We start from the raw sequence: 25,232 nt of genomic DNA, 5'->3' as shown, positions 1-25,232 counted from the left end.
GAGCTTGCGAGTGAAGACTCGCCAAAACGACGTGAGTTGATTGTTGTTTAGTCCGTAGCCCCCGAAAGTCGGGGGGGGTCATGACATTATAGATATGTGGTTTGTGTCATAAGACCATTCATATGAAACCAGTTCCCCACACTCATACCAAGAACAAAAAAAGTAGTGGCGGCAAAGGTATGCGCTCTATGAGTGCCCGTTCTGGTTCAAAAATGTATTGGGCCTGATCTGTTTTCATGGATCAGGTGTTACATGGTGGAGGTATGTGCTGTACCAGGTGCCCTTCTAGTTTTTTTGTGTTTTTTCTATCTTTCCACCCGAACCGTGACTCGGCCTTTCGCTCCACTCCTGGAGTGTTTTCCCTGGTCCCAGAGTTATGATTGTGAGTTGTGGCATATACCAAACAACTAAAAGGACTGGAAAGGTATTTCAGACATGCAGTTGTTTTGGTACGTTTGCTTGGAAGTTGGAATTGTTTTTTATGTTTCAATGTATCAACCCCATTGTCACACATATACACACACACACACACACACACACACACACACACACACACACACACACACACACACACACACACACACACACACACACACACACACACACACACACACACCTGTTGTACAACAGTGGTTTACTCAACTTTCTCCTTCCTCCATTGCTGCACGACAAACATAAACAGAAGGCCAGCCAATTTATCAGTGGGTATTGTGTGCAATGTTTGATGGCAGGTACAATGCTGTGTTGATGGTATATCAGGTGTGTGTTCAGTTACCAAGCAGTGTGTAAACCACCTGGCGAGTACTCTATAAGAAACCTGGTAACTGACTGATCACACCCCAGGTCAGTCATGACAAGTTAACTTTTCTGTGGTTACCACGTTATATGGTATGTGGGATGTGTACCAAGCGCAAATCAAACAATGAACCCCACCCTCTGTACAGCCTTTTATAGCTTGTAATTCTGGTTTACTTTGAGACAAAAAAGGACAATTTTCATGCATAACGAGATATTAATTTTTCTGAGGTGGTAAAGGAATGCAATTGGGTACAAGGGTTGACCGGGGTGAGTGCTGCCAGGTTCACGCAATGTGTGGTTGGCTTGCAGTTTACCTGTGGAGTGTCATACTTGATGAGTTCGTTTGGCTTGTATCAGGCCATTGGCACTGTGGGTTTGATTACCTGGTCTTATGGCGACAAGCCGGTTCGGCTTCTCGGGTTAATGGCAGGGTGTGGAGGTTGTTTCCAAACTAACAAATGCTCTGGTAGTTTCAGGAACGTGTGAGGTTCATATTTCTGCCTGTTGAGGTTCGCACAACGACTTCAGGACGTTTAGAGCACAAATTGTGTTTTTCACGCTTTACATCGATTTTCTCTCTGTGTCTCTGTGTCTCTCTGTCTCTCTGTCTGTCTGTCTGTCTGTCTGTCTGTCTGTCTGTCTGTCTGTCTGTCTGTCTGTCTGTCTGTCTGTCTGTCTGTCTGTCTGTCTGTCTGTCTCTCTCTCTCTCTCTCTCTCTCTCTCTCTCTCTCTCTCTCTCCCCCCCCCCTCCCTGCTGGTCGTTGGTGAGTCGCACGTGGGTGTGGCATCATGGCGGCTCCGTGTGTGCAGCTGTGAGTACTGTGCTGTGTTGGTGCTGTTCCTATCCCCATTTCGTTTCCCTCTGTGTCACTGTACGTGTTTGTGGAGTTTTTTTCTTTTCTTTTCCCCGTTTCCTTTCCTCTTCCTGCTGAGACGAGAGAGAGAGAGAGAGGGAGAGCATACACGGTAAGCGTTTTTTTTCATAAGGCCTTTCCAGAGCTTTTGAGGCCTGCGTTTCCTCGTTGGCAGCTGCCTTATGATCTTAAAAAGACTAAAGTAGTCGATTGTTCTCCCTTTTAGTTGATTTCAAACAGTGATACGTGTTGCACCAAGACCGAGCAAATGGCGAATGGGGATTTATCTCGTAAGCACGGATTATGTTTCGTCCTGCCCGAAGGTGTAATGATGGATGACATTCTTCTCAAAATTGGAGAACAGATAGGAGTAGAAAACATTCGTGCTGCTTCAAAAATGAGCCACAAGATTGTAGTTTTCGTTTCACAAATGCGTTTAGTCGACATCGTTGTCCAAAACGGTTTATTCCTGGGAGATAATGAAACTTTTGTCCCCGTCTCATCAATGGATACTCCTGCTACAAAGATAATATGAAGCAAAGTTCCACCTTTCCTTTCTAATGAAGTGATTCAACAAATGCTCGGTGATGATGGCACTGTAGTGTCGAGAATTATAACGGCCCCGTTACGGATGAGGAACAACAGATTTAAGCATGTGGAATCCTTTAGACGTTTCTGCTCTGTTGTGTTAAAAGACGGTAGAACACAGTTGAATATCTCGATGACCTTTAAAGTGACAGAGCATGACTACAGGATTTTTTCAATGACAGAAACTTTAATCTGTTATAACTGCAGGGCATATGGTCACACCAAATATTATTGTCCTGGCGGTAAGAAAGAAACATATGCTGCAGCTGCTGCAGATGGACTGGGTCATGCGACCGCAACGACCACAGGCAGGTTGACTCACGTGACTGTAGAGGCTGCAAGTAAACCAAAACATGTGACTACCCCTGTTGAAAAGGAATTGGGCCACGTAAATGCGGATGCCAGAGGAGGATTGGGTCACGTGACTGCAATGGCAGAACCTCCCCTTCGAACCACGGCCGTGTTGGTAGATTTGGCAAACCAGCCACAGATAGACAAACGACATATGTTATAATGTTCAGGTAGGATTAGAGATGGTGTTGATAGTAACCTAGTTGAAACAGCAGAAGGGCTGGAACCCTTGGAAGTTTTTTTCAGTGACGACGATAAAGATATGGAAACTGCTTCAAGGAGATAAAGATATGGAAACTGCTTTGAAACTGCCCAACATAAGTAATGAAAGTAATTGTAAAGGCAGCAAAGTGTTGGCAGTCCAAGAAGATGGTGGTCTCGCCAAACCTTCACATACTGAACGGAATGGTGAAGCACTGGGAGATGAGCTTCCACCCATTGCTAATGTTGAAGGAGATGAAACGATGGACAAGAATGCTTGTACGCATGAAACAGAAAGCTTGGTTATTGAAGATAACAGTCAACTTGAGACATATGACAAAAAAGGGGAAAAAAACAAAAACTGACAGTGATAAGGAAGAAGATTCCTCCGTTCAGTGCCAACAGGAAGAAAGCACCACTTCCGATACAAAAGGGGGTCAAGGAACACAACTACAAGTAAACAACACAGCTGTGGTCCCCGATGAATGGTCCTCCTCCTTAAGTGAAACTTCGGGGTCACTGCAGGGGGATAACAAGCAAGACGTAATAGTAAAGGAGGAAATTGTTAAGTTTCTAAACGAAACCTTCAGGCAATGCAAGGTGCAAATTAAGGATTATTTTCCTGATATTAAAGTTTTCATTGTGACTGCAAAACATATGATACAGAGAAATGATGACTCTGTGGAACTTTCTGAACCACAGTTTCAACGCCTCAGGAAAGCTTTGACAAAAGCAAACAAAGAATTGCAGGAAGGAGTTTCTTTTTAGTGCCTGGTCTCCTTTCTCACCTAAACTTCGACAATGATGGAGTTAAAGATTGCAACCCTGAACATGAAGGGGGGTCGAGCCCCATTGCGAAGAATTCAAACGATCCAAGCTTGAGAGAGAACAAAGGCTGATATTATTCTCTTACAAGAGACCCATGCTACAAACACTCTAAAAACTGAGTGGGAGAAACTTTTTAGAGGGCAGTGGTTCCGAAGCGGGTTTCCCACACCCAAGGCTGGGGTTGCCCTGTGCTTAAATCAAGTTTTCGGCACAGCAGGTTTCCTTCAAGGAAATACATAAAGGGCATCTTATATCTGTGGAGTTCTTGTGTAATGCACAAAAAATAATTGTGGTGAATGTCTACACTCCGAGGGACCCTATAGAAAGGAATTTTTTTCCCTATTTTTGAAGAGTTCATTAAAGACCAGCACCCGACTGCGTTTGTTTGCTTTGCTGGAGACTTTTACTGTACTATTCGCCCAGAAGTTGATAGGAATCGTCATGAGCCCCATGTAGCCTCAAGTAAAGGGTTGAAGGACATCATTAAGAACTATTGTTTTACAGACTTATGGAGATGACAACACCCATACTTGCAAAGCTACACATGGTGCAGATGTCAGGACGGGTTTATATCAAGAGCAACACTTGATAGAATATGTCAATAAGCCGATGCTAAATGTCATAACTACATCCCAAATTCTACTAACCGGTTTTACAGACCGTAGTTTATTTGTGCTTTCCTTTAAATTACCATTGCCATCAACTGGCAGTGCATATTGGACCTTGAATACTCGTCTTTTAAGTGACAAAAAATTTAAAGACTATTTTAAGGCTGTGTGGAAAAAAAAATTGCACTTCCAAGTTTGAGCACGCAAACCTCCGAATGTGGTGGGACCTGGCAAAGTCCCCAATAAAATCCTTTTGCCAGCAATATAGTCTTTACACTACTAAGGTGGAATCTTAATCAATAGAGTTGTTAAAATCTGAAATTGTGTCTTTAGAAGGGTATAATGACGATGCTGGGAAAGACACACGAGATCGGCTGTTATGGGCAAAGAGAACTTTGCGAACAGAAGTGGTTAAACAAAGGGCAATAGGTACCTTGGTACAAATGAGGATGAGCAATCTGACACTTGATATGCCAAATAAAGAATTTTTCAAATTAGAGAACTCCACCAAGAAGTCTCAACAAATTCATAGCTTACTCACTCCAAATGGAGTCTTGAAGACATCCCAACAAGGAATCCGGGGTGTCTTAAAAGATTTTTACTCAGACCTTTACTCCCCCAGGAATGTAGAAAATGGAATGATACAGGAAGTGATTGCTGGACTTCCAAAAATTGAAGAGGACCAACAACGAGTGCTCGACTCCTTAATGACGGCCGAGGTACTCAAAACGGCTATGCGAAGTTTAAAAGACGGGAAGGCTACTGGGATTGATGGCTTACCTGGATAATTTTACAAGACCTTTTGGAGGTTATTGGACCTGAGTTGCGTGATGTTCTCGACGAAAGTATTCGCGCTGGAGAATTGCCACTGTCATGTCGGAGAGCAATTGTGTGCTTAATACCCAAAGCTGGTGACCTTCAGTTCATTGAAAACTGGCAACCTGTATCGTTATTATGTGCTGATTATAAGATTCTCTCGAAAGTTCTTGCAAATCGCATGAAAGATGTGGTTGGTTTTATTGTACACACGGACCAGACCTATTGTGTGCTGGGAAGGTCTATACATGACAACATTTTTTTAGTGAGAGATAGTCTTTCTTGCAATAACTGTTTGTTTGATTATTATGGGCTAGTATTTATTTATCAAGCTAAAGCATTTGACTGCATTGATCACCAATATCTTTTTTCTGTCCTTGAAGGGATGGGTTTTGGGAATTTATTCATATCGTATGTGAAATTATTGTACTCTGGCACTTACTGCATGATAAAAGTTAACAACAAGTTATGTTCCCCCTTTCCCTTTTGACGAGGCATTCGTCAAGGGTGTCCTCTTTCTGGCTTATTGTATGTGATAGCGCTGGAACCACTCTTGGTCTCCATTAGGCATCAAATGCCCCAGAATAATGGAGGCGTAGAAGGTCCAAGATTTGTGTTGACTGCTTATGCTGATGATGTTTGTGTATCAATGAGAGACCAAAACAGTGTCTTATGTTTAAGACAATGTTTGGGAAAATTCTCCGCAGCATCTTCAAGTGAGGTGAATTGGAACAAAAGCACAGCCCTATGGTGTGGTCATAAGGATCTCTCCTCAATACCACCACCTCTACTCCCACAGGGTATGGTATGGAAAAATGATGGGGTCAAATATCTCGGAGTCGATCTTGGCAATCCTGAGATAGAATCGAAAAATTGGGAGGGTGTGGTTGAGCAGATTGAAAGTCGGTTAAAAACATGGAAAGGACTACTTAGGTCCCTGTCCTATAGGGGATGTAGTCTGGTTATCAATAACCTAATAGCAGCTAAGTTATGGCACAAAATGATTGCCTTACAGCCAGCCAAAGGGAAAGTCCTTGCCATCCAGCGAGCACTGGTGAATTTCTTCTGGAGTGGCTACCACTGGCTACAACCGGCCATATTGTACTCTTCCCGGAAAGAGGGTGGCCAGGGCGTGATGGACATCTCTGGCCGAGTCACTGCTTTTCGTCTACAAACAGTGCAAAAACTGCTGTTCACTGAATGACTGCCATGGCGTCCATTTGCTTTCTTTTTGCTGCAACAGGCTGGAGGATTGCTGTATGACCGGCAACTTTTCTTGATTGACCTGGAACGGATTCACCTTGGCTCACTTCCAACTTTTTACCAAAGCTTGCTGGAGACTTGAAAGGTTTTTCGCATCCACCGTTTAATTGATGCTTATAACTGCAGAATGTTCCTCCAGGAACCTCTTTTCTACAATCCATTTCTCCCAGGTATTCCTCAGAGTAATGCCTTGATCAAAAATTTTATACAAGGACGAGTCAAGAAAGTGTGCGATCTCAGAGATTCAGCAGGACTGAAATGGAGATCTGTTGGGGGAAATTGCAGCAAGCCTGGAGTCAAGATCGCTTCGACTCGTCGACCAAGTTATCCGAAGTGTGATTAGGAAATTCCGACTGCTGAATATTGGTCGGTAAGTGCTGGTACTGAGGAGGACTTTAGACTGGAGATTAAGGTGCTCCCCCTTGTTCGCTTAAGTAGTGATCACTCCTCCCCCCCCCCCTTTCACGTGCAAACTAAAACTGGGCTTCATGATCTCTGTAGACAAAGACAAACAGTATTATCCCCTTTTGGATCAGCATGTATAACAAGGTGGTCAGTAAAGCTAGGACCTGGGTGTCCATCAGCTCCATTGTGGCCAGTGATGTACACATTACCGATTTATGGCCTCTTCGTGGATATACAATGGAGACAAGCCCATTGGGCCCTCCCATCCAACACCCTGATACACCTTTTCAAGAGCTCAGTGCAAGTCACTTGTTCCTCTGTGAACACAAGGAGGACCTTTTCACGCATACGTACAATGCAAGAAAGTAAAACCTCTTCTTTCTTTACTTTCCAACCTTTCTCAGAAACTGTCCTTTCCTTTCACTCCACATAGGTTTGTTTTTGGGGTACCTTTTAGCCCCCCATGCAAGGATTCTGGGGTCTTGCTTAATTTCTTGGTGGCTGTTGCAAAATATAGTACATATAAATCTAGGAAAATTAAGATTGATAATGGTCATAGGTCCAATGTCATGCCCATTTTTAAAGGGTTTGTTGAAGCAAGACTGAAGTTCGAATTTAATTATTATGTAAGTATGGGGAATGTTCAGCTTTTTGAGAAGAAATGGCGTTGTGGTAATGCTTTGTGTCTTGTGGATAGTTTGGAATTGGTGATAACCTTGTAATGTTTCAATGGACGAAGATGCCTTTTTGCATGTTGCAATCAATAAATGGTTTTGCAAATCTCTCTCTCTCATGTGATTTGGCACATGTTTTACGCCGGATGCCCTTCCTGACGCAACCCTGGTCACCTCTTATGACACAGGGATATGGTACACCTATTTTAACTGGGGTATACACTGGCCCAGTATACTGGTACTCATTTCGCCGACCTCGGAAGGATGACAGGCTGAGTCAACCCCCTGGTGCATTAATTCAGTGGCCCAACGGGGCTTGAACTCAGAACCTTTTGGATCCCAAGCCGCTGCCCTAACCATTGCGCCAACACCAGGCTATATATATATATATATATATATATATATATATATATATATATATATATATATATATATATATATATATATATATATATATATATACATATACATATACACACACACACATATATACATACATACCTCTCCTCCTCTTGTTCCTTCTACCTCTGTTGTACTCATTTGCCTGGACCCCATCCTCTTCCCAAAATGCATACTTAATAAATAGATGGCCCTTTATATTGTTTTCCATGCAGCCTCCGACTGTAATGGGGAACATGTGATGGCAGCTCATATTTGGGCACATTGTAGTTGTTTGATTTGTGTTACACTGCTCCGTTTACCGTTGCAAGGTACGGATGTGTGTCGCATGCACAGTGAAGAGGGAAGAAGATTGACAGTTTTGAAATGTGATTTTTTGAGACTCGTGTTCAAAATTCCTTGGACTGCCAGAAGAACAAACCAATATATATATATATATATATATATATATATATATATATATATATATATATATATATATATATATATATATATATATATATATATATATATATATATATATATATATATATATATATATATATATATATATATATAACACACACACACACACACACACACATGTATAAATATATATACTCTTCTCTGCCTGTCTCAAACAAAATTGAAAATCATTCCAAACTGGAAATTTACCGTTTTTAAGGACATCATAAAGGACACAAACACCAGGCATGAATAACTAATACAGCTTGGTAAACAAGGTGGTGTGAAAGCCTTTTAACAACAGCGGTAAACTAAAGATAAAAAAATTATGCAACCTTTAAAATCTTTATTTTATTTCAATTGATTTATGTGGTTGAACACGAGAACACAAATCTATATGTGGCACTTTCAAAACTCGTCCGTTTCGCAGTGTGCGGACAGAATATTACAGCATTTTGCATCCATTATGACCAATCAAATTTGCCGATCTATCCTTGTTTCTCAACAGTGCCTGGGGGAAGGTGTTCTCTGAACGTTATAGTTTAATTTTATTTTTTGTTTTCCTTTCCCAAGTGAAACATGTTATCGGCTTGAGGGCTGAACTTGACAAACTTGAACGATTACCCGTCCCTTCAATAAAAGCGTTGTGCTTCGGACGTGTTCTTTTAACTTGCAGTTTCTGTTTGTTGGAAAATCCATAACGAATGCAGTTTTTGTACATATGGCATCTTTCTGACACATAGTTTATGAAGTAAACATTATTAATTCGTTTCTTTTTTTCGTCATACACCTGATAGTGGAGATTGGTTGTATTTGGAGAAACCAGAACAAAACTCTGTGGTCGAAATGTCGGCCTTGAGCCTTTCCTTCTGGGCAGTCATCCAAGTTTGTGTTTCCTTATTTTCTGAATTGATTATAAATGTTTTCCTCTGTGCTAAGGTAATCACATGGTATTAATTGTTGAATTTCTCAATATCGAGAGGGACCATTAATTTATTATGCATGCAAATATAGCTGAAGGTTTGACCTCCTACCTCTCCTCCTCTTGTTCCTTCTACTTCTGTTGTACTCATTTGCCTGAACCCCATCCTCTTCCCAAAATGCATACTTAATAAATAGATGGCCCTTTATATTGTTTTCCATGCAGCCTCTGACTGTAATGGGGAACATGTGATGGCAGCTCATATTTGTGCACATTGTAGTTGTTTGATTTGTGTTACACTGCGGCACCATTTTGTTTTCATTTTGGCATCACTTTGAGCAACGATATAAATGCCATGCTGCAGGAATCGCATACAAGACTCTTATTTTATTTTTTAATGAATTTTTTTGATCAATTTGACGAACAATTCTCAAGATTTCTTTTGTGACTGCTATTTGTTTCCATTATGTTTACAGCAAAAGAACATGAGTCGAGAGGAGTGCCGGCAGATGATGCAGATGATGCAGATGTTGAATATGCAGACGTTGTCCAAGGGCGCCAAACAAAAGTATGTTGACAGTCGAACCGCTGAACATGATCAACGGTTAGAGTGCTGGAAACACAGAAGTGAGTTGTCAAATGACATTTTGAAGAAGAAAAACAAATCCCAAAAATATTTTTTGTGGGTACACAAAATCGGGGTTCCTATAAAAGAGTGATGTGACGAGTTAAAAAGGCAACACTGTGACAGTCTAGCTGTGTGGCCACTGTTTGTTGCAACAAAAAAAAGGAGAAAGGCAGAGGAAACGTGGTAATCTGCCAATATAAGGGTCGAGTCAGGTTGGGTTAATGTGAGTTGAAAAGATTGTGATTAAGAATGGGGAATTTCATAAAATAGTGCTGCTTTTGAAGACTGGTCGTTATGACATGAATGGATCAAACCCGCAAGGAAATCTAGTGGCTGAGGTCGACAGAACTGAAAGTCTTACTCTGAGCTTTTGAATCTTATGCTACCACTCTGTTGGTAGAAAGTAAAGAGGACTCGACGAAACTGCTGCAGACAGTCGACCCATCCAGGATTGTGCCCAATAGCCCAGGAGACTGCTTCAGCAGCACCAACGCTCTGTACAGAGTATGGTCCCGATGGATGGATGTGGAAAGTGAAAAAGCTGGTCTTTATTTAAACCTAAAAAAAATACGAAAACCTTACCAACTGAGAAGATTGACTATCATGTGGCAATAAAGGAAAGTATCATCTTCCTGGGTTTTAAGATAGAAGTGAGTGGAGAATGTGGAGGAGAAATTAACAGACAGTTGATGTTGGTGAGACCAGCAATGTCGGGATTGATAAACATCTGGAAAGACGAAGATGTGACGACACAAACCAAGTAGCGGCTGGTGAATGCTCTGTTTACCGTTGCAAGGTACGGATGTGTGTCGCATGCACAGTGAAGAGGGAAGAAGATTGACAGTTTTGAAATGTGGATTTTTGAGACTCGTGTTCAAATTTCCTTGTACTGCCAGAAGAACAAACCAATCGTGCTTGAAGAAATTGGACCACAAATGTACATTAGAAGTGCTGATGCTAAAATAGAAAACACTCATATTTTGGACACATCATGGGTGCAGAAAATGAAAATCTGGAGAAGTAAACCAAGCTGGGTAAGATTGAGGGAAGAAGAGGAAGAGGCAGAAGTTGGATGTGATGGATGGACACGGTAAAGTCTGCAACCAAGCTGCATCTATGAGAGCTTCAGGAGGTAGTGCAGGACAGGGATGTTTGGAGCAATCCGATTGTGAATGTCACCGGAGGTTGGCAACGACTTGATGGAACTAGATAACTGAAGACCTGGAGAGAAGAGGGCAAATTTCCTTTCTCCAGAAAGCATGAAAAGAGAAAGCATGTCATCTCCCATCTTGACCCATGGTCCTTATTACCCCCATGAACCTTTACTAACCCACCCTTTCACTTGCTGTTTGTTACTTTCGAAATCGAAAGATTTCGTAAGTATATTGATCACTTCCGTTTCTGTTTGATTGTTTGTGTGTTTGTTTGTGTGTTTGTTTGTGTTTGTTACTTAGATTTCGTAAGTATATTGATGCCTTCCGTTTCTGTTTGTTTGTTTGTTTGTTTGTATGTTTGTTTGTTTGTTTGTAGGCACGATAACTCGAGAACGGAAGATGCTACCAATGTCAAATTACACCAAGTGATTCAGGAGGGTGATGGGTAGTGCTGGTGAGATTTTGCTTAAAATCGGTCAAAGGTCAAGGTCACAGTGAGGTCAAATATTCGACTTTTGATGGTTTGGTTCAGAAAACTCGAGAACGGAAGAAGCTACCAATGTCAAATTACACCACGTGATTCAGGAGGGTGATGTCTAGTGCTGATTAGATTTTGGTCAAAATCGGTCAAAGGTCAAGGTCACAGTGAGGTCAAACATCCAAAAAATGATAACTCGAGAACGGAAGAAGCAACCAATGTCAAATTACACCACGTGATTCAGGATGGTGATGGCTTCTGCTGCTTAGATTTTGGTCAAAATGGGTCAAAGGTCAAGGTCACAGTGAGGTCAAAAATTCAATTTTTGATGGTTTGTTGCAGATAACTTGAGAATGGAAGAAGCTTCCAATGTCAAATTACACCATGTGATTCAGGACGCTGATGGCTTGTGCTGCTAAGATTTTGGTCAAAATCGGTCAAAGGTCAAGGTCACAGTGAGGTCAAATATTCTATTTTTGATGGTTTGGTACAGATAACTCGAGACGGGAAGAAGCTACCAATGTCAAATTACACCACGTGATTCAGGAGGGTGATGGCTAGTGCTGATTAGAATTTGCTCAAAATCGGTCAAAGTCGAGGTGACAGTGAGGTCAAACATCCAAAAAATGATAACTCGAGAACGGAAGAAGCCACCAATGTCAAATTACACCCCGTGATTCAGGAGGTTGATGGCTAGTGCTGATTACATTTTGGTCAAAATCGGTCAAAGGTCTAGGTCACAGTGAGGTCAAACATCCAAAACATTCGATTTTTGATTGTTTGGTACAGATTCATCGTAGAAACTTCTGGTTTGCGTCGCTATCTTCTCGAGAGACAGCTTTTATTCGACAAGGTCAGAGATCAAGTTGACGATTTCGAAAGTACCAATCTATGACTGCTTGATACTTCAGAAATCTAAAGATTTCGTAAGTATATTGATGACTTCCGTTTCTGTTTGTTTTTAGGCACGATAACTCGAGAACGGACGAAGCTCCCAATGTCAAATTACACCACGTGATTCAGGAGGGTGATGGCTAGTGCTGATTAGATTTTGGTCAAAATCGGTCAAAGGTCAAGGTCACAGTGAGGTCAGACATAATTCCATAAATTCACGTGGAGAAATGGAGTATTTTTGCTTCACTCGACGTTACGAGTTCGTTTTAACTTTGATTTTAATTTTGTCTTCGGTTTTTGCGATCGCTTAGGACGCTTAAAACTCGGTTGTCGAAATTCTGGTAAAAATGGGATGTGTTAGAGACGTTTTAAGATTGTATAGAAATATTTCACTCGACGCATCACGGGTCGTCCCATGATGCAGTGCGCTCGAGCAGACGCGTCGTTGAGTTACGTTGAGGTGTAATTGCATGGAGAAATGGAGATTTTTGCTTCGGTCGACGTTACAATTTTTGATGGTTTGATACAGAATCATCGTAGAAACTTCTGGTTTGCGTCGCTACCTTCTCGAGAGACAGCTTTTATTAGACAAGGTCAGAGGTCAAGTTGACGATTTCGTAAGTCCCAGTCTATGACTGATTGTTTGTTTGTTTGTAGGCACGATAACTCGAGAATGGAAGGACCTACCAATGTCAAATTACACCACGTGATTCAGGAGGGTGGTGGGTAGTGCTGATTAGATTTTGGTCAAAATCGCTCAAAGGTCAACGTCACGGTGAGGTCAAGTATTCAATTTTTGATGGTTTGGTTCAGATAACTCGAGAAAGGAAGAAGCGACCAATGTCAAATTACACCACGTGATTCAGGAGGGTGATGACGAGTGCTGATTTGATTTTGGTCAAAATTAGTAAAAGGTCAAGGTCACAGTGAGGTCAAACATCCAAAAAATGATAACTCGAGAACGGAAGAAGCAACCAATGTCAAATTACACCACGTGATTCAGGAGGGGTGGCTCGCGCTGATAAGATTTGGTGAAAATCGGTCAAAGGTCAAGGTCAGAGTGAGGTCAAACATCCAAAACATTCGATTTTTGATGGTTTGGGACAGAATCATCGTAGAAACTTCTGGTTTGCATCGCTACCTTCTCCAGATACAGCTTTTATGAGACAAGGTCAGAGGGCAAGTTGATGATTTGGTAAGTACCAGTCGATGACTGCTTGTTTGTTTGTTGGCACGATAACTCGAATGGAAGAAGCAACCAATGTCAAATTATACCACGTGATTCAGGAGGGCGATGGCTAGTGCTGATTAGATTTTGGTCAAAATCGGTCAAAGGTCAAGGTCACAGTGAGGTCAAACATCCAAAAAAAGTTAAAACTCGAACGGAAGAAGCGACGAATGTCAAATTAGACCACGTGATTCAGGAGAGGGATGGCAAGCGCTGATTAGAGTTTGGTCAAAATCTGTCAAAGGTCAAGGTCACAGTGAGGTCAAATGTCAAAAAAAAATTATAACTCGCGAACGGAAGAAGCTACCAATGTCAAATTACACCACGTGATTCAGGAGGGTGATGTCTAGGGCTGCTTAGATTTGTCAAATTCGGTCAAAGGTCAAGGTCACAGTGAGGTCAAACATTTGATTTATGATGGTTTGGTACAGAATCATCGTCGAAACTTGTGGTTTGCGTCGCTACCTTCTCGAGCGACAGCTTTTATGAGACAAGGTCAGAGGTCAAGTTGACGATTTCGTAAGTACCAGTCGATGACTGCTTGTTTGTTTGTTACTTACGAAATCTTTAGATTTCGTAAGTATATTGATGACTTCCATTTCTGTTTGTTTGTTTGTTTGTTTGTTTGCAGGCACGATAACTCGAGAACGGAAGAAGCTTCAAATGTCAAATTACACCACGTGATTCAGGAGGGTGATGGCAAGTGCTGGTTAGATTTTGGTCAAAATCGGTTGAAGGTCAAGGTCACAGTGATGTCAAATATTCGATTTTTGATGGTTTGGTACAGATAACTCGAGAATGGAACAAGCTACCAATGTCAAATTACACCACGTGATTCAGGACGGTGATGGCGAGTGCTGATTAGATTTTGGTCAAAATCGGTCAAAGGTCAAGGTCACAGTGAAGTCAAACATCCAAAACATTCGATTTTTGATGATTTGTTACAGAATCATCGTAGAAACTTCTGGTTTGTGTCGCTACCTTCTCTCGAGACAGCTTTTATTAGACAAGGTCAGAGGTCAAGTTGACCATTTCATAAGTACCAGTCCATGACTGCTTGTTTGTTTGTTTGTTTTGTTGTTACATTGCTCAAAAGGTTTGCCTTTCATTTTGGCTTTTCTCGACAGGAAGATCGCTAACTTTGCCTCCAATAGAACATAGTTCAAAAACATGAACAACTTTTCAGTACCGGAGTTGGCTCTGATGCCAAAAATAAATAACCGGAGTGAAAAGCGGACATTTACCCGATGAAATATATTGTTCAATAAAAGAAAAAGGGGGCACCATCGTACACAATCAATATATCCATGGGACAAATCTTCAGTGATGTTTCAAAAGGGACAAAGCACTGAGACAGCAACATCAATTCGGTTGACAAAGGTGTTTGTTGGCAGTGACCAGTGAGCAAGTCTCCATTGCAAGTCACCTTACCTTTTTGTTTTTGGTGTGCAATACATCGATTCCCATGCAGGTTCAGAAGGGGTGGCATACGGCAAAAGCGTTTTCCATCTCAGTCCTCCTACTGCAGAGGTATTTATAATTATAACAGAAAGACAAAAACGATAAATTGATTTACTGTCAAGATTACTAAATAAACAGGAAGCAATACTGACTGGAGATGGAGTAACCCCAGCGAATTGGACAAGTAATCTCGGAAGTGAAGGCTTATGGGGTGTCCATTGGACCTCCGTACTCCACTGCAACCTAAGTTTAAAGGATGTACGGATGACATCGACAACTACTTTACCGACAGCTCTTAACGACCTGGTGCCAGTGATTTCAGCAATTTCTTTAACAGACTTCCAACAACAAATGGATGTGTCGCGAAGATGCCAAACATTTCTGATACCAGCTGAAATGAAGTTTTGTAAAAAGCAATGGCTTTTGGGAACATTGGGAAAGAGTGGGTTGAGGAATATAGGTTCTCCCACAAACATTTTGATGTCATACAAATCCCTCTGGCGGGTCACCACTACTGCTTGCCAAGCATTCAACAGACTCTGGTAAAACAGAGGAAGGTGAGACGTGTCAATCTTTTTTGACTAAATTAGGAACAACTCAAGGCCGTAGCCGAGCAATCCAGCTTGTCTCAACATTCGTTGTGATACGGGGCGCCAGGGCCGTTTTTCCACGTTGATCGCTCGTTGTATCGACTTCAGCCGAAAGGCCATCAGATGACACTTTACGTCAATGAACCCTTGGCCACCATCAGACAAGGGGCGACAGAGTAAATCTGACCGCAACCAATGATAACCATTCCAGAAAAAATTAACCAGTATCTGTTAAATCTCTTTAAGCAAGCTGTGTGGTGGCTGTAAACAGATGAATTTGTGCCACAAGACAGAGGTAGCTAAAGTATTAATAATTAATTAGTATACGACCTCTGAAAGATATTTGCGGTCGGAACCTTTTCCATTTGTTGAGATGTTTGGTTACGTGATCTGCCACTCCTTCCCAGTTAATAAGGGAGTACTGGTGAGAGCCAAGATAAACACCTAAGTATTTCACCCCCTCTCTCGTCCACTTTAGATCTTTTGGAAGAGACTGAGGTGGCACTAAGGGAAGCCCACCGGATGTACATTGAGCTGAGGACACCCACAGAGCCACTGTTTTGCCAATTACACTGCAAATGTGAAGCAAGATGAAACTTATGTAAAGATCCAAGAAGAGTGGTTAGATCCTGATCATTTTTAATTACTATACAGACATCATCAGCATATGCAAACACAACGATAGGGTGTTCTTCTGGTGACTGTCCAAAGCCAGAAAGAGAGTTCCTAAGATTAATTAGTAATGGCTCAAGAGAAAGGCTAAACAGTAAACCTGACAATGGACAGCCTTGCCGAACACCCCTCTGAACCTGAATGGGAGAGCAGAGACCATCGTTTACCTGACACAAACTAGATATATTGTTGTATAACAACTTAACAAAACTCATGAACCTTTCACCTAGACCAAACTTTTGCAACACATGAAACATATAAAAGTGATCAATGCTATCAAAAGCCTTTTTGACATCAAGGAAAAATCAAACCAACCCCCCCCCCCTTCCTCCTTAAGACCACAATCAATCAAATCTCTAACTAAAAAGATGTTGTCAGAGATTGATCTCCCTGGAACACAGTCGCTCTGGTCATGATAAACGAGAGTCCCAACGACAAGTTTAAGCCGATTGGCCAACAATTTGGAAAAGAGTTTGTAGTCAGAACATCGTAATGAGATGGGGCGCCAGTTCTTGATTTGACGGAGATAGTCACTTTTTGGGAGAAGACAAACCACCGCTCTTCGACAGCTGAGAGGCAGTATGCCAGAAAGTAAACTTTCTTGCAGAACCAACAGTACTTCTGGACCTAAGATGTCCCAAAATGGTGAAAAAAATTCCACTGGAAATCCGTCGATTGCAGGGGCTTTTCCACGTTCAAAGCTGTTCAGAGCCATGCTGAGTTCCTCAAGGGAAAGCTGTTTTTCAAGAGCTTGATGCTGACCACAACTCAAAGAAGGAACATGATTTGTCATTTCAGCAACACAATCTTTAAACACAGATTCCTTCGCAAATAAATCAGAAAAATAATTTTTCACAAGTCTTCTAACATCACTTTCATTTTGTATAATAGTGCCTTGAGCATCCAACAAGGAGAAAATCTGTCTTTGGGATTTCTTAACCCCTACTAACTGGAAAAACCTTGTATTTGGGGTGTCCGAAAACTTCACATTTTGGATTCTGAGTCGAACTGACATCCCCATGACTTTTTCATGAATCAATTCTCTGAGATGAGCTATTTTTTATAATAATAGCCGAAGCTTTCTGTCATTTTGAGCTTTAGCCAAGTCTTCCTCCAACTGCAAAATCTCAGTTTCCAAGAGTGAAACAGCAATTTTACTCTTGCTCGAAGAAAAGGACCGATAACATTGACAGAAAACACGAATTTGAGCTTTCGCGTTGTCCCACCATAACTGGATAGAAGAATAGGAAGGTTTGCTTTGGATAAGTTTTTCCCAAAACCTTCGAAAAGCATCAGTAAAAATACAATCCTCCAACAGGCTGGTGTTGAAGGTCCAATACACACTTTTTGCGGTAACTTAGAAGAGGATAAACCAAGCACGACCAAGTGATGATCAGAGAAAATGGAAAGAAAGATGTTCCAAGACATGAGGACATTTCTAAAAGTAGAGGTAATGCACCATCGATCCAGGCTTGCAAGTGTTATCAGCCCGTGAGCACACCGGCACAATGTACACCGAGATGCTGCACGGTGCTGCATGCGCCAAGCATCGAGTAGACCAAGTGATGAAAAACAACAAGATATGCGTTTTTGAGATTCAGGATGTGGTTCTGGTGTATTCCTTTCTAAATTAGGTTCAAACGTGCAATTGAAATCTCCTCCGATACAAATACAGTGATCAAAGACAAAAGTATGGAAGTAATAAGCCAGATGTGTAAAAAAAAAATAAAAAAAACTTTACGAGCCCCGCTTTCACGAGGAGCAAAGACATAATGTAAGGTGAGGTTAAATCCTTGATACATGAACTCCAATGATGCCAAGCATCCTTTAACTATTTCAAGGAAACGATCCGAGTCAGGAACAAAACCTGGACGAAGCATAAAGGCAACACCGCTGAGACAGAAGACAAATTACTGAAGAAATAAAGCCCCTTGTTAAGGCAGAGCCAGTCAGACTGTGAAGTCTCAGTTTGGTGCGTTTCTTGCAACAAACAGACATCCACATGTTTCCGAAGCAACAAGTTTTTAACTTGGATCCGACGTAAATGGTGAGCACCAAGTCCCATTCATGTTTGAGGTGCCAAAAAGCACTTCCTTCCTTTTCATCCTGTATCAGGTGGGTTTGGCAGCTGTTGAGAACATTCTAAAGCTGCTTTTGTAATAAACTTCCTCAGTCTGGGAATTTGTGGTGAAGTTATTTCAATATCTTTAGAGTTCCTAATTATACACTTTGCAGTCTGCTTGAAGGAAAGCAAGTCAGAAAAATGTTGATGAATGATGACATTCCACTGCCTAAACGTCTCATTCAGAAAGGATACAATAACCTGCAGAGATATCTGTAAATGATCAGATGATGACTGTGACAGATCAGTCACCTCCATGTCATCATCATCTGAAGCAGACAGCCCAGATAACCTTCCACGACGTTCGTAAGTATCACCTTGGACCTTTACAAACACGTCTAACAGGGGTACCGAGTGATGCACGGTGGTATTTTGTGAGTCATGTTTAACACTTTCATCAACATGAGATGGGGCCTCCAATCCACCATCTTGTACAACTACATCGGGCACCTCTACCGAGGCCTCACAAACTGTATGTTTATCATTTGTTGAGGTGGCAACATCGCATGGAGCTGCAACATTATTTCAGTCTGTCTCAGGAAAACCGAGCGATGATACTTCCCGACATTCCACACACGGTTCAGCAACACCAAGAGACACTTCACCGCTATCTGAAGGACCCAGACCACACTGTACACTCTGAAATACATTCTCGTTATCGGAAACCATTCCATCCTTTTTTTCATTCCGATGAGGTTCCTCAGTTCCCGGAACAACCGTATCCAGCACGACTACCTTGGAAGAGCTCGTGGGGATCACGAGGAGCAGACGATCTACGTTTTTTTGACACAGTGACAAAATCATCCTTACCGTCCTCACTATGTGAGGGAACAGTATGAGCGGGAACGTTGGGTTCACTGGGCATCACCTCCTCCACCAGACGAGGTTGTGGGTCGTTAACCATTTCACCATCAACATCAACATGTACCGATTCCCCACACTTCGAACAAGAAGCTTTCGGACAAAATATTTTTAAATGGCCAAAGGCTCCACAAAGAAAACATGTTAAAGTCGCTGACGAAGCAAACGCTTGGTAATCACAATTATCAATTTTAATCTTAAACGAAACCTGTAAACTCGTGTCCTCCCCACGGTCCGGCAGCACCATGTAAAGTTGCCGCCGAAAGCTCATCACGTGCTTTGCCTTGTCATGGCGGCAACGGAGGGGGATCATCGAGATCTTTGAGACAACTTTCCCGTAACGAGACAACACAGAGACAAGTTGTTGATTTGACACGAAAGGAGGCACGTTGGAGACGATTATTTTCATTGCCAGGACATCCATCGGGGAGGCCATAACAAAGTGACCACTGTGTGTGGTTAACCCAGAACTCACGACGTCGTGAACAAGACGAACATCGGAGATGAACACCACGACCTTCTGATTCATGCGTGAGGAAGCACGGACATGCTCAATGCCGACAACGTCTCCAATGGCCAAAACAATCTCCTCAGTAAGAACTCCGTCGGGGGGACACAAATTAGAGCGTTTTTACGAGTTAGTACCTCGAAAGCAGCATCGTGCTGCGAGCAAGCCGCCGCCATGTTACAACTAAGACGCAACGCTCGTCGTCTTCCTCACTGAGGAAGAGGAAGTTAAAAATACACTCCTACTTTCCTGAAATTTGGGAAAGAGGGCGCGAACTAAACAAAATAAGTGTGGTGAATTGAAGGTCGTGACGTGTGATCACATGTCGCGCGGCTTGAGCACGGGATAGATAAAGCCAAGTCTCCGCACGGACGGGGTGATTGTCCCAGGCGCATTGTCATTTACGGTGGCGGTTCACTTGGTGCTCGTTGAATGGTGAGAATTGAGAGTATATCGGACTCCGTGCTTATGCTGATTTATTTTGCGGTGATTAATTGCACATGTATACATTGCTGCTTGTGTACTCCTAGCTGCACCTGTATTCCCTGATGTGCCCATAGAAGCGGCTTCAATCAAATGGAATAAAGCCTACACTCTGAAGGTTCTTCTCTCGCTTTCATTTAAATTTATTCCATTTGGTTTTCTCGGCTCTCTCAACCAACGATGGACAAGATCTACAAACCAGAGAGGTTTGACGCTGACCCAAACGCGACTGACTCGGAAATGAAATGGTCGCATTGGTTCCGTTCCTTCTCACACTATCTGACCATCATCGAAGAGGGAGCCGACAAATTGGCCGCCCTTGTGAATCATGTCTCGCCCAGTGTATTCAGGCTCTTCTCGGAGTGTGACACCTACGATGCAGCGATCGACGAGCTGCGGGCGCTCCACGTGAAGCGCAAGAACGAGGTGTACATACGACATCTTCTCAACACATGCAAGCAAGCAGCCGGGGAGACCATCGATCAGTTCCTGCAAGCTCTGAGGCAGTTGGGAAAAGACTGCAGTTTCCGGGCCGTAACCGCCGAGGAACACCGAGATGAAGCGACCAGAGAAGCATTCATCCAAGGGCTCAGGTCAGCCCACATACGGCAACGCTTACTGGAGAAAGCGCAACCCACTCTTGAAAAGGTAGCCGACCAGGCTCGAGCGATGGATACGGCTCAGCAGCAATCTGAGTCATTTGGGACACCGATGCTGCTAATGAACGCCGCTACGGTGGAAACTCAAGGAACCCCACAGGGCACCCCTGACACAGAGGATGGAGAAAAACCCGAGGAATCGGATACCCAGACCTCGGCAAACTCCTCAGCAACTACTTCGGTTGGTAAATGCTTCTTTTGTGGGTACAAAAGACACCGCCGCCACAAATGCCCCGCCAGAGATGCCACATGCATGAATTGTGACAAGAAAGGGCATTATGCCAGGGTATGTAAATCTACTCTAAGGAGAAATAAACCCACTTCTGCGGCTCTCTACTCACAAAAGAAACTAACTGCAGCTTCACCGGGGAATCTATCCAAGGCTATCATCAACGTACGAATTAACGGGCATATGGCTGAAGCTCTGATTGATATCGGTAGCTCTGAGAGTTTCGTCAACAGCTCACTAGCGAAGGGCAGGAAATGGAAGATCCACCCGACAGACAATACGGTATGCATGGCCGCCACATCACTACAGTCCCGCGTACGAGGGTACTGCAATGTTGAATTGGACGTAAAAGGGTACACGCATCGGGATGTAAGGGTACTGGTGCTTTGTGATTTATGCGCAGACGTAATTCTGGGTCATAATGTCCTCAAGCAGCACACGAGCGTCGAAATACCCTTTGGAGGAAGCAAACCTCGTCTAATTTTAAATGCTCTGACCACCGCAGAGGTAACGCCCCCCTGCTGTTTGCTAACTTCTCGCCGGTCTGTAAACCAATAGCGATCAAATCGCGACGATATACCACTGCTGATATGAACTTCATCACTTCAGAGACCAAGCGATTACTGGAAGAAGGAATTATAGAACCGAGCGATTCGCCATGGCGCGCACAGGTGTTGGTCACCGCCAACCAGAACCATAAGAAACGAATGGTTGTCGATTACTCTCAAACGGTCAATCGTTTCACCCAACTCGATGCCTACCCTTTGCCGCGCATAGACGAGATGGTCGAACGGGTGGCCAATTATAAAATATTCAGCACCATCGATTTGCGAAGCGCCTATCATCAAATTCCCATCCGAGAGGAAGACAAACCTTACACCGCGTTCCAGGCAGGTAGACGCCTCTACCAATTCAGGAGGATTCCGTTCGGTGTCACGAATGGAGTAGCTTGCTTCCAACGAGTTATGGACGACATCATCTCAGATGAAAACCTCAAAGACACTTTTGTTTACGTGGACAATGTCACGGTGTGCGGTAAGGATCGGGGGGAACATGATGTGAATCTGGACAGATTCTTGAGCATTGCTAGAAAATATAATCTGACCCTCAACTACGAGAAATGCATATTCTCGGCAAGGTCAATTGACCTTCTCGGCTACACAATAGCCGACGGCACGATTAAGCCCGATCCTGAACAATTGCGCCCACTTCGTGAGCTACCCCCACCTCAGGACCTGCAGACAATGCGCCGGGTGATAGGCATGTTCGCTTACTACGCGAGGTGGATCTCCCAATACTCCGAGAAAATACATCCCCTAGTGCATTGAAAAAACTTCCCACCAGATGCCGCTGTTGTAAAAGCCTTCCACAGCCTCAAAGATGATATCAGTAATTCCGTGGTATTATCGATCGACAGCTCGGTGCCCTTCGTGGTGGAAACGGATGCTTCTGATCACGCGATAGCTGCGACGCTCAATCAGTCTGGGCGACCCGTCGCGTTCTTCTCGAGAACTCTCTCTGGAAGCGAGCAGAGACACTCAGCAATAGAGAAGGAAGCGTACGCTATTGTCGAAGCCCTACGTAAATGGAGACACTATTTACTGGGAAACCTCTTCACACTCGTCACGGACCAGCGATGTGTTGCATTCATGTTTGATGGGAAAAATAACGGGACAATTAAGAATGAAAAAATTATGAGATGGCGGATAGACCTAGCTTGCTATAGTTACGACATTGTTTACCGGCCCAGGAGAGAAAACCCTGCTGCAGATACCTTCTCTCGGGTCTACTGTTCGGCGACAATCAGTCGGGCTTTGCAAGACCTCCATGTGTCTCTTTGCCACCCAGGGGTAACCAGAATGGCACATTTCGTGCGCAGACAAAACCTTCCCTATTCTATTGAAGATATGAAACAAATGAATGCTTCATGCCCTGTTTGTGCTGAACTAAAACCCAGATTCTATGGCGCGGCATCTGGCAGATTGATCAAGGCCACTTCTCCCTTCGAGAGACTAAATATCGACTTCAAAGGGCCCCTGCCGACCGAGACAGACAACAGATACATATTCACTGTTGTTGATGAATATTCAAGGTTCCCTTTCGCATTTCCGTGCTCGGATATGACCTCGGGCACTGTCGTGAAATGTCTCTCTGACCTCTTCGCTATGTTTGGGAAACCTTCGTACATACATTCAGACAGAGGGCCGTGTTTCATGTCGGCCGGGCTAAAACAGTTCCTATTTGAGCACGGCATAGCAACTAGTCGAACGACGGGTTACAACCCACAGGGTAATGGGCAGGTGGAACGGTATAACGGAGTCATTTGGAAAGCCGTAACTCTGGCGTTGAAATCAAGAGGACTGGGCCTCGGGCAATGGGAGGTTACCCTTCTCGACGCTCTGAATTCCATACGCTCTTTGCTCTGCACGTCCACCAATGCAACTCCTCACGAACGAATGTTTACTCACCAGCGACGTTATGTTGACGGCCAATCGGTGCCCAACTGGCTAACCCATCCCGGAACAGTGTTCATGAAACGCCCGGTACGACAAAGCAAGTATGAACCCATGGTGGAGGGGGTCGAACTCATCGATACTAATCCAGAGTATGCTCATGTCAGACTCCCGGATGGCAGGGAGACCACTGTGTCGGTTTGCCATTTGGCTCCCTCAGGTACTCCTCCCGCAGGTACACCACCATCTGGCACTTCTCCCTCTGACATCCCCTCCCCAGGTGTTCCCTCCCCCAGGAACTCCACCCGGGAACGGTGGCGACGGAGCTGCCGCGTTCCACCTGAGAGCGATCGAGGAGTCATCCCCGGCACGAGTCGAGGCTCACCAAGATGATCGGAAGCCTCCCTCAAGTGAAACCGCCATTTACTCCCAGAGAGGTCGATGGATAAAACCCCCTCGCCGACTCGATCTGTAAAGGGGATTATCGGCATCCTCGATGCTCATGCTCCTATATGCTCATTATATCATATATCGATGCTCATTACCATGCTCCTACAACTCAAAATAATCCTCACTGCTTGGCATGTATGCTTCTGTAGTTTAAATAGTTCGCGTTGCTTGAAATGTATACTCCTATAGTGCTGAAGTAATCATGGTGCGTTAGTTGGGCCTCTAGTTATATTTTAAAGATGGGGAGAATGTGGTGAATTGAAGGTCGTGACGTGTGATCACATGTCACGCGGCTCGAGCACGGGATAGATAAAGCCAAGTCTCCGCACGGACAGGGTGATTGTCCCAGGGGCATTGTCATTTACGGCGGCGGTTCACTTGGTGCTCGTTGAATGGTGAGAATTGAGAGTATATCAGACTCCGTGCTTATGCTGATTTATTTTGCGGTGATTAATTGCACATGTATACATTGCTGCTTATGTACTCCTAGCTGCACCTGTATTCCCTGATGTGCCCGTAGAAGCGGCTTTAATCAAATGGAATAATAAAGCCTACACTCTGAAGGTTCTTCTCTCGCTTTCATTTCAAGAAGGAAAGGCAAGCAAAATAAAAACCAAAATAAAGCAGGTTTAAAGTTAAAGGCTTTTAAATAACTCGTGCATGCCCGAAGGTGCAAACAAAACAAAACAAAAAAAAACTTTCAAACCGCGTGCCAGAAACAACGACACAGGCCGTTCCTTCGCTCTCACGTGCCTGTACGTGCGTGGCCGTACATGCAAAAAAAAAAAAAACTTTCAAACCGCATGCCAGAAACAACAACCACACAGGCCGTTCCTTCGCTCTCGGAAACGACGACTGGATTGGGGCATTGTGTTTAAGAAAGTACAGAAATCGAGAAAGAATCGAGGAAGAATACAGGAATCATCACTATCCGGAAGTGAAGTCCTCACTGTCCGGAAGTTCACATATGGCAGTTACAATTATTCGCAATTTAGTTTTAATGGCCAATTATTCAATTAGCGCTAACCTATTTTGCCTTTTATCGCAAGGAAAAACACAAAGAGAAGAGGAAAGAGGACAAAAAACAACATGAAAAATATAATTTACTTCCTGGTTCGGAGCATACAAGCACTCTGATGTCACCAAAATTTATGCACCGTCTCATATGAAAACGATCATAACTTGGGGCAATGTGTTTATCTATAAATGCG

At 43.3% G+C, this 25,232-nt stretch overlaps 1 protein-coding gene across 1 annotated transcript in view; it reads left to right on the top strand.

Annotated features, from left to right (window-relative positions):
• LOC147021636 (uncharacterized) overlaps nucleotides 1–22,451 on the top strand; it is an 82,776-nt gene extending 60,325 nt beyond the window's left edge. The window contains exons 5-6 of the mRNA XM_085891810.1: nucleotides 9,628–9,719; nucleotides 16,063–22,451. Coding sequence (XP_085747936.1) covers nucleotides 20,411–21,676 — 1,266 coding nt within the window. The 5' untranslated portion in view covers nucleotides 9,628–9,719; nucleotides 16,063–20,410 and the 3' untranslated portion in view covers nucleotides 21,677–22,451. The remainder of the gene's footprint in view (nucleotides 1–9,627; nucleotides 9,720–16,062) is intronic.
• Nucleotides 22,452–25,232: the final 2,781 nt, after the last annotated feature.

Source organism: Eptatretus burgeri, chromosome 8 (assembly GCF_056783735.1).
Source record: "Eptatretus burgeri isolate ZD-2024b chromosome 8, Ebu_testis_v1, whole genome shotgun sequence".
NCBI lineage: Eukaryota > Metazoa > Chordata > Myxini > Myxiniformes > Myxinidae > Eptatretus > Eptatretus burgeri.
The sequence above is the reverse complement of the archived record's forward strand: the minus strand, read 5'-3'. Positions and strand labels throughout refer to the sequence as shown.